The following is a 14,657-nucleotide window of genomic DNA, read 5'->3' as shown; positions in this document are numbered from 1 at the left end:
GGTACTCAACCGTCCGCGCCCCCGAGTGGGGTCGGCCGTGTGAGGTCGAGAGACACCGCTCGCAAGAGTGGTCGGCACGAGTCACGGGAGAGGTCCCGTTCGGACAAGGAGGCTCGTTCTCGCCGTACCCGTTCCAGGTCCCGGTCCTCGACGCGTTCGAGACCGTGTGCGCCTGTGCAGTCTTCGAGGAAGACATCGACGTCTGAGGCGTCGAGGGCGTCGACAGGCTTTCTCGTGGCTCCGGCTTCGAGGAAGTCGTCGAAGCCGTCGACGTCCAGGTCGTCGAGGGACACGCTCGGAGCTCCGGCTTCGAGGGCTGTGTCGACGCCGCCATTACTGGAGGCGCTGCATCTGACGTAGACGCCGATTTCGTCGACGCCGATCCTCTCGGCGCCGTTGCCTGTTTTCTCGACGTCGGCGCCGATTCGCTCGACGCCATCGACGCCTTTCGTGTCGGAGGTGCCCCGTGTCTCGGGTGTTCCCCCTAGGAAGGCTCTGGTTAAGAGCAGGCACTCTCGGGTGCCTTTCCACCACTTGGATTATATTTCAGAGGCGGGTGAGGATTCGGATGGCCTGGTTCCTAGTCAGGTGCCAGATGACATTGTCTCGGGCCATAGTCAATTTGACGATTTGAGGCAGTCGCTGCATGATGCCAGTGGACTGGACACCTCTCCGGAGGTGGAATTTGGTCGGCCTGAGCCTGGCTCCCATGCCGATTCCTCATACCGGCGCCTTATGGCTAGGGTGTCTGAGTATCTGGGATGGTCTGCTCCCCCAGGGGAGTTTGTGCAGGATGATCTGACGGACATCCTTGATGTTGGTCCCCCAACTGACCCGGTACTGCCGTTCCATATGGCTTTACAGCGTAGGGTGGCGGCGGCTTGGACTGCTCCGGAGAGTCTCCCGGCAGTGGGCAGATCCTTGTCGCGAAAATACCGTCCAGCCAGTGGCGACCCCTGCTACTTGACCAGGCACCCCACTCCGGAAAGTTTGGTGGTGCAGGCGGCCACGGCCCCGGCAAAGCAGGCGTCGTACCCTACCATCCCTCCTGATAGGGACGACAAACGTTTTGATGGCTGGGCGAAGAAGGTGTTTTCTTCTGGTGGTATGGCGCTTCAGGCGGCCAACTCCATTTGTGCCTTGTCGCGTTTCACGCACACTCTGTGGAACTGTGTTGCGTTAGCGGCTGAACATATTCCCGAAGGGGACGAACGGGATGGTTTCCTTGCTATGGTCCAGGATGGTGAGGATGCCATGTGTGAGTCCGTTCAGTCGGGTTTGGACTTAGCTGAATGCGTCAGTAGGTCCATGGCGGCGAGCACCGTGATACGCAGGTTTGCGTGGTTGCGGAAGTCGGGGTTTGCTCCTGATGTGCAGTCCCGGCTCCTCAACATGCCCTTTGATGGTGAACATCTTTTTGGCAGCAAGGCTGACGAGAGCCTTGAGAGGTTGCAGACCTCAAAAGCTGCAGCGAAGTCGTTGGGCGCTGCAGTTCGCCAACCTCCGCCTTTTCGTCCTAGGGGACAGCAGTGGAGGGGTGGCTCCTTTCGCTATTACTCGTCCTTTGGTAAAGCAAGAGGGGCTGGCAGTCAAAGGGGCCAACGCAGGGGTACCAGAGGTGGACGACAAGGTACCCGTGGTGCCAAGGCCGCTCGGGCAGTTGCCTCTTTGCCCTCAGGTAACGCCGCAGCCGCTCCTACTCAGTCATGAGGCCATGTCCCATGGTTCGCCGGTTGGGGGAAGGCTGGCGCAGCATCTTGTAGAGTGGCGTGCCATTACTTCAGATGTGTGGGTTCTGGAGATCATAACCCACGGCTACTGTCTTCCCTTTCGGCACAGGCCTCGCGACAATCCACCGGGGAACCTCTCTTTGAAGTGTCCGGATCCGCTCCTTGCGCAGGAGATTCAAGCCCTGCTGGAGAAAGGCGCCATAGAACTGGTGCCTGTAGCGGAGAGGAACGAGGGATGGTATTCCCCTTATTTTTTGATTTCCAAGAAAGACGGGGGATTGAGACCCATCATGGACTTGCGCGGTTTGAACAAACTCCTCAGTTTCAAGATGGTTACTCTCTCTCAAGTCCTCCAGGCCCTTCAGCTTCAGGACTGGTTGGTGTCACTCGACCTCAAGGATGCTTACTTCCATGTGCCGATCCATCCCAAGCACAAGAAGTACCTGAGGTTCGCGGTTGGCGACTCGCACTTTCAGTTTCGGGTCCTGCCGTTCGGTTTGACCTCCGCCCCGAGGGTTTTCACCAAGCTCATGGTGGTGGTGGCAGCGCATCTCAGCCAAGGGGGGATTCACGTCTACCCCTACCTGGACGATTGGTTGATCAGGGGGAGCTCTCCCGAGCAAGTCCTGGATCATCTGTCCGTCGCCTGCCACTCCCTTCACAGGCTGGGCTTCTCCCTCAATTTAAAGAAGTCCCATTTGACGCCAACACAGAAGCTCCAGTACATCGGAGCAGTGCTCGACACTTCCCTGGGGCAGTGTTTTCCTCCCCAGGTGAGGGCTCTTCACATTCAGCAGATGGTGCACAAGTTTCAGCATGCCCAGACGCTCCCGGCGTTCGAGTTCTTGAGGTTGCTCGGCCTCATGGCATCCTGCATTCTTCTGGTGCCAGAGGCTCGCCTGCGGATGAGATCTTTGCAGTGGGCACTCAAGACGCAATGGTCGCAGTCCTCCGGCAGGATGTCGGACCCGGTTCAGGTGCCGCCCTCGGTCACCCGGGACCTTCTGTGGTGGGCCGTCGAAGGCAACTTGATGAAGGGGGCTCCATTTTGGCTACCCTGGCCGGAGGTGATGATCGTGACGGATGCATCCCTCACGGGATGGGGAGCTCATGCCAACGGGCTGACAGTCAGCGGTCGTTGGTCTCCGTCGGAGTCCAGACTCCATATCAATCTGTTGGAGCTGAGGGCCGTCAGGCTAGCCCTGAAGGCTTTTCTGCCGACTGTGCGAGGAAAGACTGTCCTGATCATGACGGACAACACTGTGGCCATGCACTACCTCAACAAAAAGGGGGGGGCAGGGTCACTTCCTCTGTGCAGGGAGGCGATGCAGCTCGAGTTCTGGGCCATCCGGCAGGAAGTTTCGATCTCGGCAGTTCATCTGGCCGGAGACGAAAACGTGACGGCGGACGCTCTGAGCAGGCAGAGCGCGATCTCTCACGAGTGGGAGTTGGCTCAGGAGATTCTCCTGGAGATCTTCGCCCTTTGGGGGACCCCTCAAGTGGATCTCTTCGCCTCCAGTGTCAACCGGAAGTGCGAGAGGTTTTGCTCGCGGGAATTTCCTCCGAAAGGAGCCTTAGGAGACGCGTTTGTGGTGGAGTGGTCATTCCCGCTGCTGTACGCGTTTCCTCCAGTCCCCGTCATCCCGCAAGTGCTGCGGAGGTTACGGAAGTTCGGTTCCCGGATGATCCTCATTGCTCCGGCGTGGGCTCGGAGGACGTGGTACCCGGACCTTCTCGACTTGTCCATCTGCCCTCCACGTCGTCTTCCCTACCGAGACGATCTGCTCTCACGGGAGGGGGGTCAGGTTCTCCATCCAGAGGTCGGATCCCTCAACCTTCACGCTTGGCTTCTGAAAGGTTGAGGTATAAGGATTGGGACCTCCCTGAAGACGTGATGGAGGTGTTGCTTTCGGCCCGGAGGCCCGCAACTAAGTCTCTGTACCGTTGCCGTTGGCGTAAGTTCTGCGACTGGTGCAGAGTTCAGAATGTGGATCCTTTTGCATGTGACATCCCCATGGTTCTGTCCTTTTTGCTTTCTTTGGCCCACAGGGGCTTGCAAGTGGGTACCATTAAAGGTTACCTGGCGGCGCTGTCCATCTTTAAGCGCTCATCTGAAGAATGTTCTTACTTTAAAATCCCTTTAATTTCACAGTTTCTGAAAGGGCTCACTAATGTGTTCCCTCCGTCGCCTTTCCTGGTGCCCGGTTGGGATTTAAACCTTGTTCTTAGGTTTCTTGTGGGTGCTCCGTTTGAGCCTTTACATTCTTGCCCTTTGAGGCTGTTGACTTTGAAAACTGTGTTTTTAGTTGCGGTTACTTCCGCTCGCAGAGTGAGTGAGTTACAGGCACTTTCTGTTAAGCCACCCTTCACTGTATTTCACAAGGACAGGGTTGTCCTTCGAGTTCGTCCTTCTTTTCTTCCAAAGGTAGTGACGGAATTTCATTTGGCCCAGAAGATTGTTCTTCCGGCATTCTATCCTCCTCCGCATCCTGGTAAGGAAGAGGAGAGGCTCCATAGGCTTGATCCTAGGAGAGCTTTGAGCTTTTATGTTTCTCGCATGTCCCGGGTCAGAGTGGACGATCAACTCTTTATTGGTTACGCTGGTAAGCGCTTGGGGCAAGCTGTGACGAAACAGACTTTGTCCCGCTGGATTATTTTGGCCATCTCGGAGTGTTACCGCTTGGCGGGTAAGGACCCACCGGCTGGCTTGCGGGCCCATTCTACCAGGGGCATGGCTGCATCTACTGCCCTGCAGAGGGGTGTTCCTATTCGCAACATCTGTGATGCTGCCACCTGGGCTTCAGTACATACATTTGTACGGCATTATTCCCTCGATTCCATCAGAGGGCAGGATCTGGCCTTTGGCAAGGCGGTCCTTTGCTCTGCTATTTGATTGGCTATTCTAAATTTTGTTTCTAAATTCTTTCCCTCCTCCTTGATTTGGTACTGCTTTGGGAGTCTGTCATAGATATGGAATACGTCGGAGGACCCAATCCCCTCGAAGAACAAGTTACTTTCTTACCTGGTAACGTTCTTTCGATGGGATGGTCCGACGACGTATTCCATATCGCTCCCGCCCTGCCTTCCCCGCTGCAGAATTTCTGTTGCGATTGCAGCTTACGTTCCGCAAGGCTTTGTGTCGGACTGGCAGTTGACTAATGTCACACGTTCTGGGGGAAAAAACTACAACTGAGGCTACTGGCGTCGTGCGTCCTACTTATCACATCGGATGACGTCGGACGTCGGAGGAGGTCCTCGACGGCGGCGCATCGACGTCATCGACGCAGGACGCAGACGCCGAAAAAGTTTCCGAAGCAGCACAGCTGTGGTGATTACATGTCATAGATATGGAATACGTCGTCGGACCATCCCATCGAAAGAACGTTACCAGGTAAGAAAGTAACTTGTTCTTCTAGAGCATATACTTTTGATGGCTGTTGGTGATGGGCTATCAATACTGGAATGACCAAGTGTGAGGTCGTTACAGCGTTCTTGATTCCGCTCGACAAGTGGACCACTGCGCTTGCCGGGCGTCCGAGTTTTCCGGCTTTTGTCCTTGCTATTGTTATCAGTGGCTCCTACCACCTTCTTGGGGGTTTAGTAGGGCCGTCTCGTAAGAAATGTCCAGCTTTTCCGCAATATAGGCAAAGCCTCTGTTCCCTTCTTTTATCTCATTCAGCCTTAGAAATGGGAGCTCGTAATCCCCCTAATTGCATGGGTTCAGGGGTTTCATGACCTCTAGCTTGAGTTTCCCGAGACCTTATGTAGACTGATCTCCCTTCCGACCTTGTGCGATCCATTTTTCGGTCTTGTAACCGGTGATCTAACTGCACAGTTAGATTAATGTAGTCTGCGCAGCATTCGGGTGGATTAACAAACAACTTGAGCTAGTACGTCCTTTAACTCACCACGAAGCCCCCGGTAAAACAGTGTCGTTCTTTTTTCCTCAGGCCAGTTGGTCTGTACACTTGGCGATTGAAGGTAGCAATACAAGTCAATAAGTAGTGGCTACCTTGCCTCAGAGATAGCAGTTCGTTGTCCAATGCTTGCCCTTGAGTATGTCTGGCGAACAGCTTTTCCAATTCCCGTTGGAATTCTGCAAAGTTCTGCAGTATTGGGTCATCTTGAGCCACTAATGGTATAGACCAATCAGCTGCACAGCCTCCCAAATAGGAAAGCACAAAGGCCAGCATGGCACTGTCAATTGGGAAGGCTCCTGGTCAGCACAAAAAGTGGAGGCGGCACTGATTCATGAACACAGCGTATTTGTTCGGGTCGCCAGGAAAGCATTTGGGTGGAGCAAGTGTAACCCCCCTGCCCCTCTGGGAGTACCACCTGCACTTCTGGTGAAGGCTGCGGCAAAGGAGTTGGTGCGATTCCGAGTAACGGGACTTGCCCAGCGTGAGCCTGAAGCATTTGTCTTGCCAGATCATCTGTTCGTTCTCGTCGGGTTATAATAAGGTCTCTCCTCAGGGAATTAGTCTCTTGTCTTGAGGCATGCACCTCAGCCCGTAGCTCCCCCAATAGTTGGCTAACTGGTCGGTTTCAGAAGTTTCCATGACGCCTAGGCGGATATTTGGGATGGCTTTGCGTTCTGTTACGCTCACCTGGTCTCCGCAGGGGCGTTGGGGCACGGTTGGAACCCTCCCTTGACTCGGCTTCTCGGAATTGCCTTCCCCTCCGGATGGTTGCTGGGCCTATTGTTCGACAGAAGGTTGTTGCCCCTGGGTAAAGATGAGAGGCAATGAAAATGGAGAGGGGGTATTGTGACTTCCCCCAAACCTTTCGTGCCAGAATACAGTGTGCAAACACTTTCCCATACAAGCTCACCTTTTTGTTTTGAAACGTTGCACTATCCGTCCTGCTTATCCAAGCAGGGGCGCGTAGAGCGGACCGAGTTACTTCAATGGTCTGTGGAAGTGTTGATCCAGATTAGCTGCGACCAATCCACTTAGAATGTAAGTGTTTATTATAACAATTGTCCAATCAGACTGTATTTAGTCAATAACTCTTGCAAGGTCTCTTTCTATCCCCGTAGGTGCGGAGAAGTGAATCGGGGCGAGAAGAGTGCAGAGGTCTCTGGAGGCTGATGGAGTTTCAACAGTGACAGGTAAGTTGCTCTTTTTAAGGAGACTCTAGTCTTTTGTATGGTATGGCCAAGTGTTCGGTATACATATGAGTTCTAACCTGTTGTGTTCTTTGTTTCCTTGCAGGTGCAGACTGACAATGAAGAATGGCCTCCGGATGCTCGGTGAAGATTTGCAGCTGCAGGGTGAAGCTACGGCGGAGAAAATGGAGTGAGGCGGAGTTCCGCGTAACTGGGCGCCCAGAGTAGGTAAGATGAAGACTCCGACCACGTTGGAATGCAGGTAAGATGAAGTCTCTGACTCTGACCGTGATGGGATGCAGGTAAGATGAAGTCTCCGACTCCGACCGCGATGGAATACCGGTAAAATGCGTGCACAACGATGTAGCGGCTGGCAGCAGGTGAGGAGCGCTCTCAAAGATGTTCTCAGGATGGAGCTGCAGAAGTCCAATGATGAGTAGGTAAGCACAGTGGAGAGCGTTAAGCTGCTGGATGCAGAATAACGCGAACCGAGGGCATGTGGATGTGCTGGCCTTATATAGGCTGGCTCAGGTCCCTCCCTTTATCCCCGCCTACTGACTCCACCGTGCCTTCCAGTTCTGTTCTATGACCACGGCCGGCCCAGCTGCACACGGCCTTGGCACAGAGTGTGCAAGAGGCACTTTTACATGAGCCTGGCGCCAGAGGCGCCAGGACTGGGTCCAATTGGACCCGGGGGATGAGGAAGGACTTGTCCAGTGGCCATGACACCCGGCTGATCACTGCATGTGCTGTCTGAATTGGTTGCAAACTCTATGACATCTCTTTTCCTCTTAAACACTTCTTGCATACTACTTTTATAGGACCTTGTTTAGCTTTTAGTCAACAAATTCACTGGGGCTGAGAGTGCCCTAATATTTCCACTGGGCAATGCGCCATCAATATAGGAGAGCCATAGGATTTTCCTCCAATTGACCCTAACCATTAGGGACTTAATAATAAATTGGCATACTCATCTGCCCAAAGCCTAATCCAAAACGTTATAGGAGCCAAACCCCACTGGTCCTCCCAAAATTCCACTCCCAGTTCCCTATAAATAGAGATACAGGGAGCCTATCCCGGAAGTTCCAATAGCCTTCTCAGAAATGTATTCTTTCACCTGAATCTCATGGGCTTTCTGGAAGCCCCATAGTGGTGCTCCATACAAAGTGACTGCTTTCGACTGGGCGGAGTAAATTTTTAAAACAACATCCAAGCGTATTTCCTTGACTAATCTTGGCAGATTGTTGCTTAATATGCGCCGTGCCAGTGATTGTCTCTGAGAATCTGACCCCCAGATAGTCAATTTCTCAGTTGCAGGGCATTGGATGCATCTCTGCCTACCTCCTTCACCCCGAGCATCCCATTACTGTAGATTTCTTAGTGTTGATTTTAAGCCCTAGATTTTCCATAAAAGCCTCCTAAGCAGAGATCAGCACCTGGTGGACCTTTTGGGGTTCTGGCAATTAGGACAGTGTCATCTGCATATGCCAGAACCGGAAATGCCCTGCCCCCCAGATACGCAAAATCCACCCTCATGTCATCAAAGCCTTTAAAAGGCCATTTAAATAGAGGGTAAAAGGGATCAGAGCTAGGGCACACCCTTGGCAGACACCACATCTGACCGAAAAACATGCAGCGCAGGGTCCCCCCACACCACTGCGCTCATACGCCTCATTCTCACTATGCAGTATCTGCAATACCACCAAGATATCCTCCGGGCAGCCCACAGAGCTGAGCCCTGTCCACAATCTTGATCTGTCCACTTTGTCGAAGGCCGTGCTCAGATCCATGAAGCCAAGGTACACTCTCTCCCCCCTACAGAACACTGAAGTAAGTAAAGATTGAGACTCTTTTCAGTGGTACCCACCCCAGGGTGAAATCCAAACTGAATGTCCGCAAGAACCCCTACTCTCCATCAGCCAGGACTCCATCAATATGTCCTAGCAGAACCCTTCCAAAGATTTTGAACGAGGTGTCCAATAGTGAGATCGTTCTGTAGGACATAGGGCTTAATGGGTCACCCTTCTTAAAGACGGGAAAAATAATAGCCGTCTTCCACAAGGGTGGGTATGAGCTTGTATCCATACAGGCATTAAATACCCTAGCCAGCAAGGGAGCCCAAAGTTTCAGATGATCCTGAAAGAGATCTGAAGGGATGGCATCGGGGCCCGGTGCTCGATTATGGGCCTGTTCCATGATGGCCCGAGACACCACCTCTTACCCAAACTGTAAGGAAGGGTCACTTCTCCCTTGACTTTCTGCTTGAGAACCACCATCAAACAGATCAACAAAGTACCCCACCCATGCCACATCTTCGACAAACATGCCACTGAGCCTCTCACCTTTGAAATTGGATGCATCCCCTTTCAAAAACTCCCCAAACGCTGGGCATCCAAAAAGCCCTCCCATAACTCTTTCTATTTCCTTCTTCCTCCTCTTTAGCTCCCCACGATAATGTGCCATAGCCTGGGCGATCTCCTTTCTTGCACAGTAGAGACATATTGAATTAGGACTCTGTTGAATTTTCTTCAGAGACTGCCTATTGAAGTTCTCAGGATTAATTGAATATTAGTTCTGTGGAAACACTCTTACAATATAAAAGAGTAATATATCATAATAAAATTGAGAATACGGAAGATCATCCTTTCTTGGGTCTCTTATTATTTGAAAATGCTGTAAGGGTAGCCCAATTTACAGGGGTACCCCTTAATTATACGGGTACCCTTAATCACGCTCACACCTGAATAAATGCACCCCTCTAGGGAAGTAAGGCCATGACTCTATCTTGCAAGGATAACAAATGTAATCTTTACAGAATTAAGGAATGGGGGCAAAGAACTCTGCTCCTTGAACAGCCTTCTTTCTGTCCCTTATTCCGTTCCAAGCTCCTCCAGACTGGTGCCAGGCAGGAGCCTCTATACTCTTAGCATGGTAACTGGATATGGGCATGGCTCCATCCAAAACAGTCCTTCTTGCCTACAAGGGGTGTTGCAGTCTTCCTTCCTTCATGGTCAGATTTCCGTTTAGGACATACTACTTTACATATTGCTAGCCTATGCAAAAATCCACTGTAGCTCGTGTTTTTCATCATTTTGCTACCTATGAACATTTATATATAAAAAATGTTCCCATCATGCGCTCCATATTTCATTCATTGTACTCATGTTTTTATCTGGTGCAGTAATTCCCCTTAAGCCTCGTTTTCCATAATTCTGCATTGTGTGCATCGATTCTTAGCCTGCATGGGCTTTTTGACAGACAGCAAACAGCTAGTGAGCCACTTTGTGTGCTCTGCCAGAGCTACTCAGTGACGCAACACTGCATGAGCTCTGCAATCTATTTTTAGCGCAGGCCACATTCATTTTGGCAGAGAGCCTGCTTCTATCTATCGTGCTTTTTGATTTTAAAACTAAATAGAATTTAACATTTACAAATGTATTCAGCTAATCGTTATTTACACCTTATATTTAAATAACTGCCTTCTTTTTAGTTCCACTCCTCCCCCATGGTCTCTTGTATTGCCTAGAAACAGTTAAAAGAAGTCTTGCCTAATTCTAAAGCGCTTGGGAATGAAGGAAGGTCGAAGCTCCTTCCAAACAATACCAAATTTAATTAATACACCATTAAAGGATTGATTTTTGGGATTGTAGTGGAGGCCGCAACGTAGAGTAGCAGGTTACATTTCAACATTGGTTGAGTTACTTGCACCAGATTAAAATGTTTTATAAAGGAGGGCATTTTCTCTTTAAACAAAATCCAGAATTGCTGAAATCTGTCAACTAAATCTAGCAGTTGCAATTATATGATAAAGAACATCCTAATTGAAGGAACTGCAATATACCTGAAGGGGTTTCCAGGTACGTACCTTTGCAGGGAATAAATGCAGGTAAAGTGTAATCTAGTAAATACATCAGGAGTAGCAGGAGCAAGTGTGGATTAGCGTTTCGGCCCAAAAGCTCATTAAAACCTGAATGCACTTTTAGTGCGCATTCGGCACAGTAAAAAAACCCATCAAATGTAAAGCGGGGGACAAAAAGGCACATTCGGAAAAGCTTGAGTTACAAAATGCGAGAAAGTCGACTCCACTATTTTGTAACAAGAGCTTTTCCATTACGGTCTTTCAGCATAGATGCTTGGATTAACAAGGAAATAACGTAAATGTAGCCCATGTGGGATGGACGAATTAGAGACTGTAAAAATCTACTTTGCCATTGTAAATATTTAGTCCCATATAGGATTTATACTCTGAGGACGGTGGGAATTAATAATCTGACAATCACAGAGGGAGATGACATCAGGACAAATTGTTTTGGGGGTAACTGCATCTCACTGGTGTATAATTTCACAAACCTGTGGATAGATATTAAAAAACATTTTTTAAAAAAAACTCAAGGAGTAAGCACTTTATGAATAGGACTGGTGAAAAGCTGTGAATAGGCAAATCTGCGACAGGTGGGAGAAAGATCAGATTTAAAGCTGGTTATATGTCAATGTTAAATGTTCTTTCTTTTTTATGGACATACTGGAAGTTTCGGTATGGTAATTGTAATGATAAAATCATAAAAAGCCATTATTATGTCTGTAGTATAATACATTAAAATAGTTATACATACTTTAGTAGATCCGTCAGCTTGTACTTGTATTCCTGTGCACTGTTTCTGCAGCGTCCATCAAGCATTGGTGGTGTACTTTGCTTGTACTCAATTTGCAAGGATTTCCTTCCTTCGTGTCTGATCTTGTGAGCTCCAGACATCTGGGATTGGGTGGGCCTCGACTATGCCAGCACGCTGCTGCTGAAACCACTCTTCTCCGGGTTACACGACAACTGCAAACTGTTTTTGCGGTTCTGTGGGTTAATGTTGCCCAGATCCTGTTGTGCTTCAGATACAAAACTTTCAATAGCAGATTCCTTTGACATTGAACCCTCAGCCTTTCTCCCTGCAAGTTTACCCTGATTATTGTTAGATTTGGCCTGATTAAAGAAGTCGTTAGACCCCCATGTATTTATGAAAGGAGTCTCAAGACTTGGCTTTAAGGAGCATCCCTGAACTGTTGAGGATGTCAAAAAAGCAGGGGTGTTCGTTCCCCCCAACTTTCATGGCACACCATTTTGTCCACATTCATTTGGCTGGGGCACCTTTTCTTCAGATGTCATGTCCCCCCCCCCCCAACATTTTCAGCATAGTTACTCCACTACAAAAAAGGCTAGGGATTGTCTGACGCACGGCGGGAATCTTCGGTATACCTCCTCTGGGGCCATCTCTACATAGCGAAGCATTGTGCCGATCCCTTGCGGTCTCCTAAGTGTCATCCCCTAGCCTAAGTCGGTTCACAACTGGACTAACTTTCCAAATAAACTTCAGTAATACCAGCGCTTGTGCTTCCATGATCCGCGTGTTAACCTAACGTGTTCTCTCCTTGTTGTGGCTTGCACCTGCTCAGTCTCCTGCTCCTTGAGTTTTGCGCTTGCTGGATAGCCGTGCATGCAGCGGACAGCGTAATGAAGCCAGGATGGGGGGCACAACGTGCTGGGTGGGGAAAGCGTACCATACTTTACTTAATAAAGTAAAACCTATTTATCACATTTGTAGCAAACATTTTATTATTAGAACATGGTATGCTCAATTTGAATGGTGTATTTGGAAATTAAGAGCTGTATTGTGAATTGAACTTTTTTATATTGTTTTTATGGACTTTGTTGCCCAGAGTAAACTGTATATATTGACTGGTTGAATTTTCTATCTCCCACAGGATAATCTGATGTTGGAGAAAGCCTGCATGGCGGTTGAGGAGGCTGCCAAGGGAGGTGGGGTTTACCCTGAAGTTTTGTTTGAAGTTGCCCACCAGTGGTACTGGCTTTATGAGCAGACGGTTGGTGGCTCTCCAGCCCAGCGAGAGGGAGCAACTGGCTGCAGCACAAGCGGTGCTAGGTCTATTGCAGAAGTTGTTAGAGGTCTGGCAGATAACCGAATTAGCCAGGAAACTGCCACGGTGACCGTAGCAACTGCTGTGACTGCTGCAGCAACTGTAGTGCCTGTTATTTCTGTCGGATCGACAATCTACCAGCAACACACTGCAATGGCACATGCACATTCTCAGGGACTGCACCCATACACTACCTTACAGGCCCATATCCCTGCTGTCTGTAGCCCCCAATATATTGGACACTCCATCCAGCATGTGCCACGCCCAGCTGTGTTTCCAGTGCCAGGAACCGCATACTCTCAGGTAAATCCTAATTTATGGGAAACCCATCACACTTCCCTGTTTAATCTCAGTGATCCACTTGTCATAATGGGCTGTTTTAGTGTTATTTCTATGGTACTAAGATGTTTACATAATTTGTGGTTCAATATTTTAATCTGTTTCAAGGTGATGTCCCTTGGATGTGTATGCAAAAAAGGGCCCATAAATTGGACAATTCAATTAGTTTGACTGCAGACTCATCTCTTGGTCAAAACATAGTTATATTTAGGTTTCAGTCTGTCACCAGATCCACCTTTGGTTGTTCCCCTATATTTGTCCATTTTTAGTTGAACGTTTATGTAACGTGTATTTTGTCAAGTATGTTGTGCAAAATTTGAATGCCCAAAAAAAAGATTGAAAAAGGGTTATCATTCAAAAAAAAATTGTTAGCAGATACTCAGGTGGTTGCAGCACTGGAACGGAGGATGTCGCCTTGTTTTAATATCAAAAGCAAACCTATATATAAAAAAAGGGGCAGAAGGTAGCATGCTTTTGGGCAAAGGATGACTTGGGGCCTAGAATGGAGGACGAAACTAGGAAATTTTAGGAGGGCAGCACAAGGATAAGTACTTCAAGCATCTCTTTGGAAAATGAAATCACTAATGTAAACCATACAAACATTTATTTTTAAATCTTTATTATTTTTCCAACAAAAACAACCCTCCTCCCTGCATTTCCCATCCAGGGACTGTAGCATCAAAGTCATGCATATCCTACCATGCGGAGCGTTTTCTTGCAAGATTGACTCCTCCACAGCTACCCATTTAGTTTGCAGTGCCCATGGGTCCTTTGGCAATAACTGTGGGTGTAGCCATCCGAGTGCTAGTTGCTGCTTAAATAAAAGCCCAGTGATATCAGGTTTCTAGTGTAAAAGTGCACGTTTCTCCTTGCAGGCAGAATCCCCAGAACACACACATTGGAATCAAGAAGCAGTGACAATCCACTGATCTGCAGTTAACTCGTAACTTCCTCCCATAGATTCATTACATTGCCCAAGGACATGACCAGACCAAGTGCAAAAAGCCCAGGTCCCGATCCTCACACTTATGGCAAGTGAACAAACTCCCTGAGGAGCAGTGCTGAATCTAGTGTGGCGTCCGACAAACTCCTGTGTAAAAGAAAATGGATCTGCTTAAAACTCGAATTAGATTACACTGACCTAGTGACTGCACGGGCCCTCACCCATTCCCCTTCTGAGAACCCCCCACCCCATTTTCAACCCACATTTCTCCCTTATGCCTACATCATCTTTCAATCCCATGGATCTCCAGACTTTATAAATGCTAGTCACTCTTGACCCACACCCTCCCCCCCCCCCCTTAGATCAGACAACACCTGCAGCAAGATGGAGAACGGAGATTCATTTGGTACCTCTGGCCGTAACTTCCTGCAAATGTAACATATATTTTCAAGAATGTCATATATTGTGCTCTCGCCCAACCCTCATTCCAAAGTCAACTAATCTACCATCTCGGAATAGCTGCCCCACACTGCACACTGTGTTGCGGTTCACTCTTCTTGATGTTGAAAACCTTAAGTCTATCAATGTTTACCAAAATCAGTGCTTTGTGGTG

At 49.1% G+C, this 14,657-nt stretch overlaps 1 protein-coding gene across 2 annotated transcripts in view; it reads left to right on the top strand.

The window, feature by feature from the left end:
• Window positions 1-14,657, top strand: part of ZSWIM8 (zinc finger SWIM-type containing 8) — a 3,132,642-nt gene that overhangs the window by 2,519,277 nt on the left and 598,708 nt on the right. For both annotated transcript variants that reach the window (XM_069610680.1, XM_069610679.1), the window contains one exon: window positions 12,589-13,065. In XM_069610680.1, coding sequence (XP_069466781.1) covers window positions 12,589-13,065 — 477 coding nt within the window. The remainder of the gene's footprint in view (window positions 1-12,588; window positions 13,066-14,657) is intronic.

This window comes from Ambystoma mexicanum, chromosome 8 (genome assembly GCF_040938575.1).
Source record: "Ambystoma mexicanum isolate Mex_15411 chromosome 8, UKY_AmexF1_1, whole genome shotgun sequence".
In the NCBI taxonomy this organism is placed as follows: Eukaryota; Metazoa; Chordata; class Amphibia; order Caudata; family Ambystomatidae; genus Ambystoma; species Ambystoma mexicanum.
Note: the sequence above shows the minus strand (reverse complement) of the source record. Positions and strands in the feature narration are given on the sequence as shown.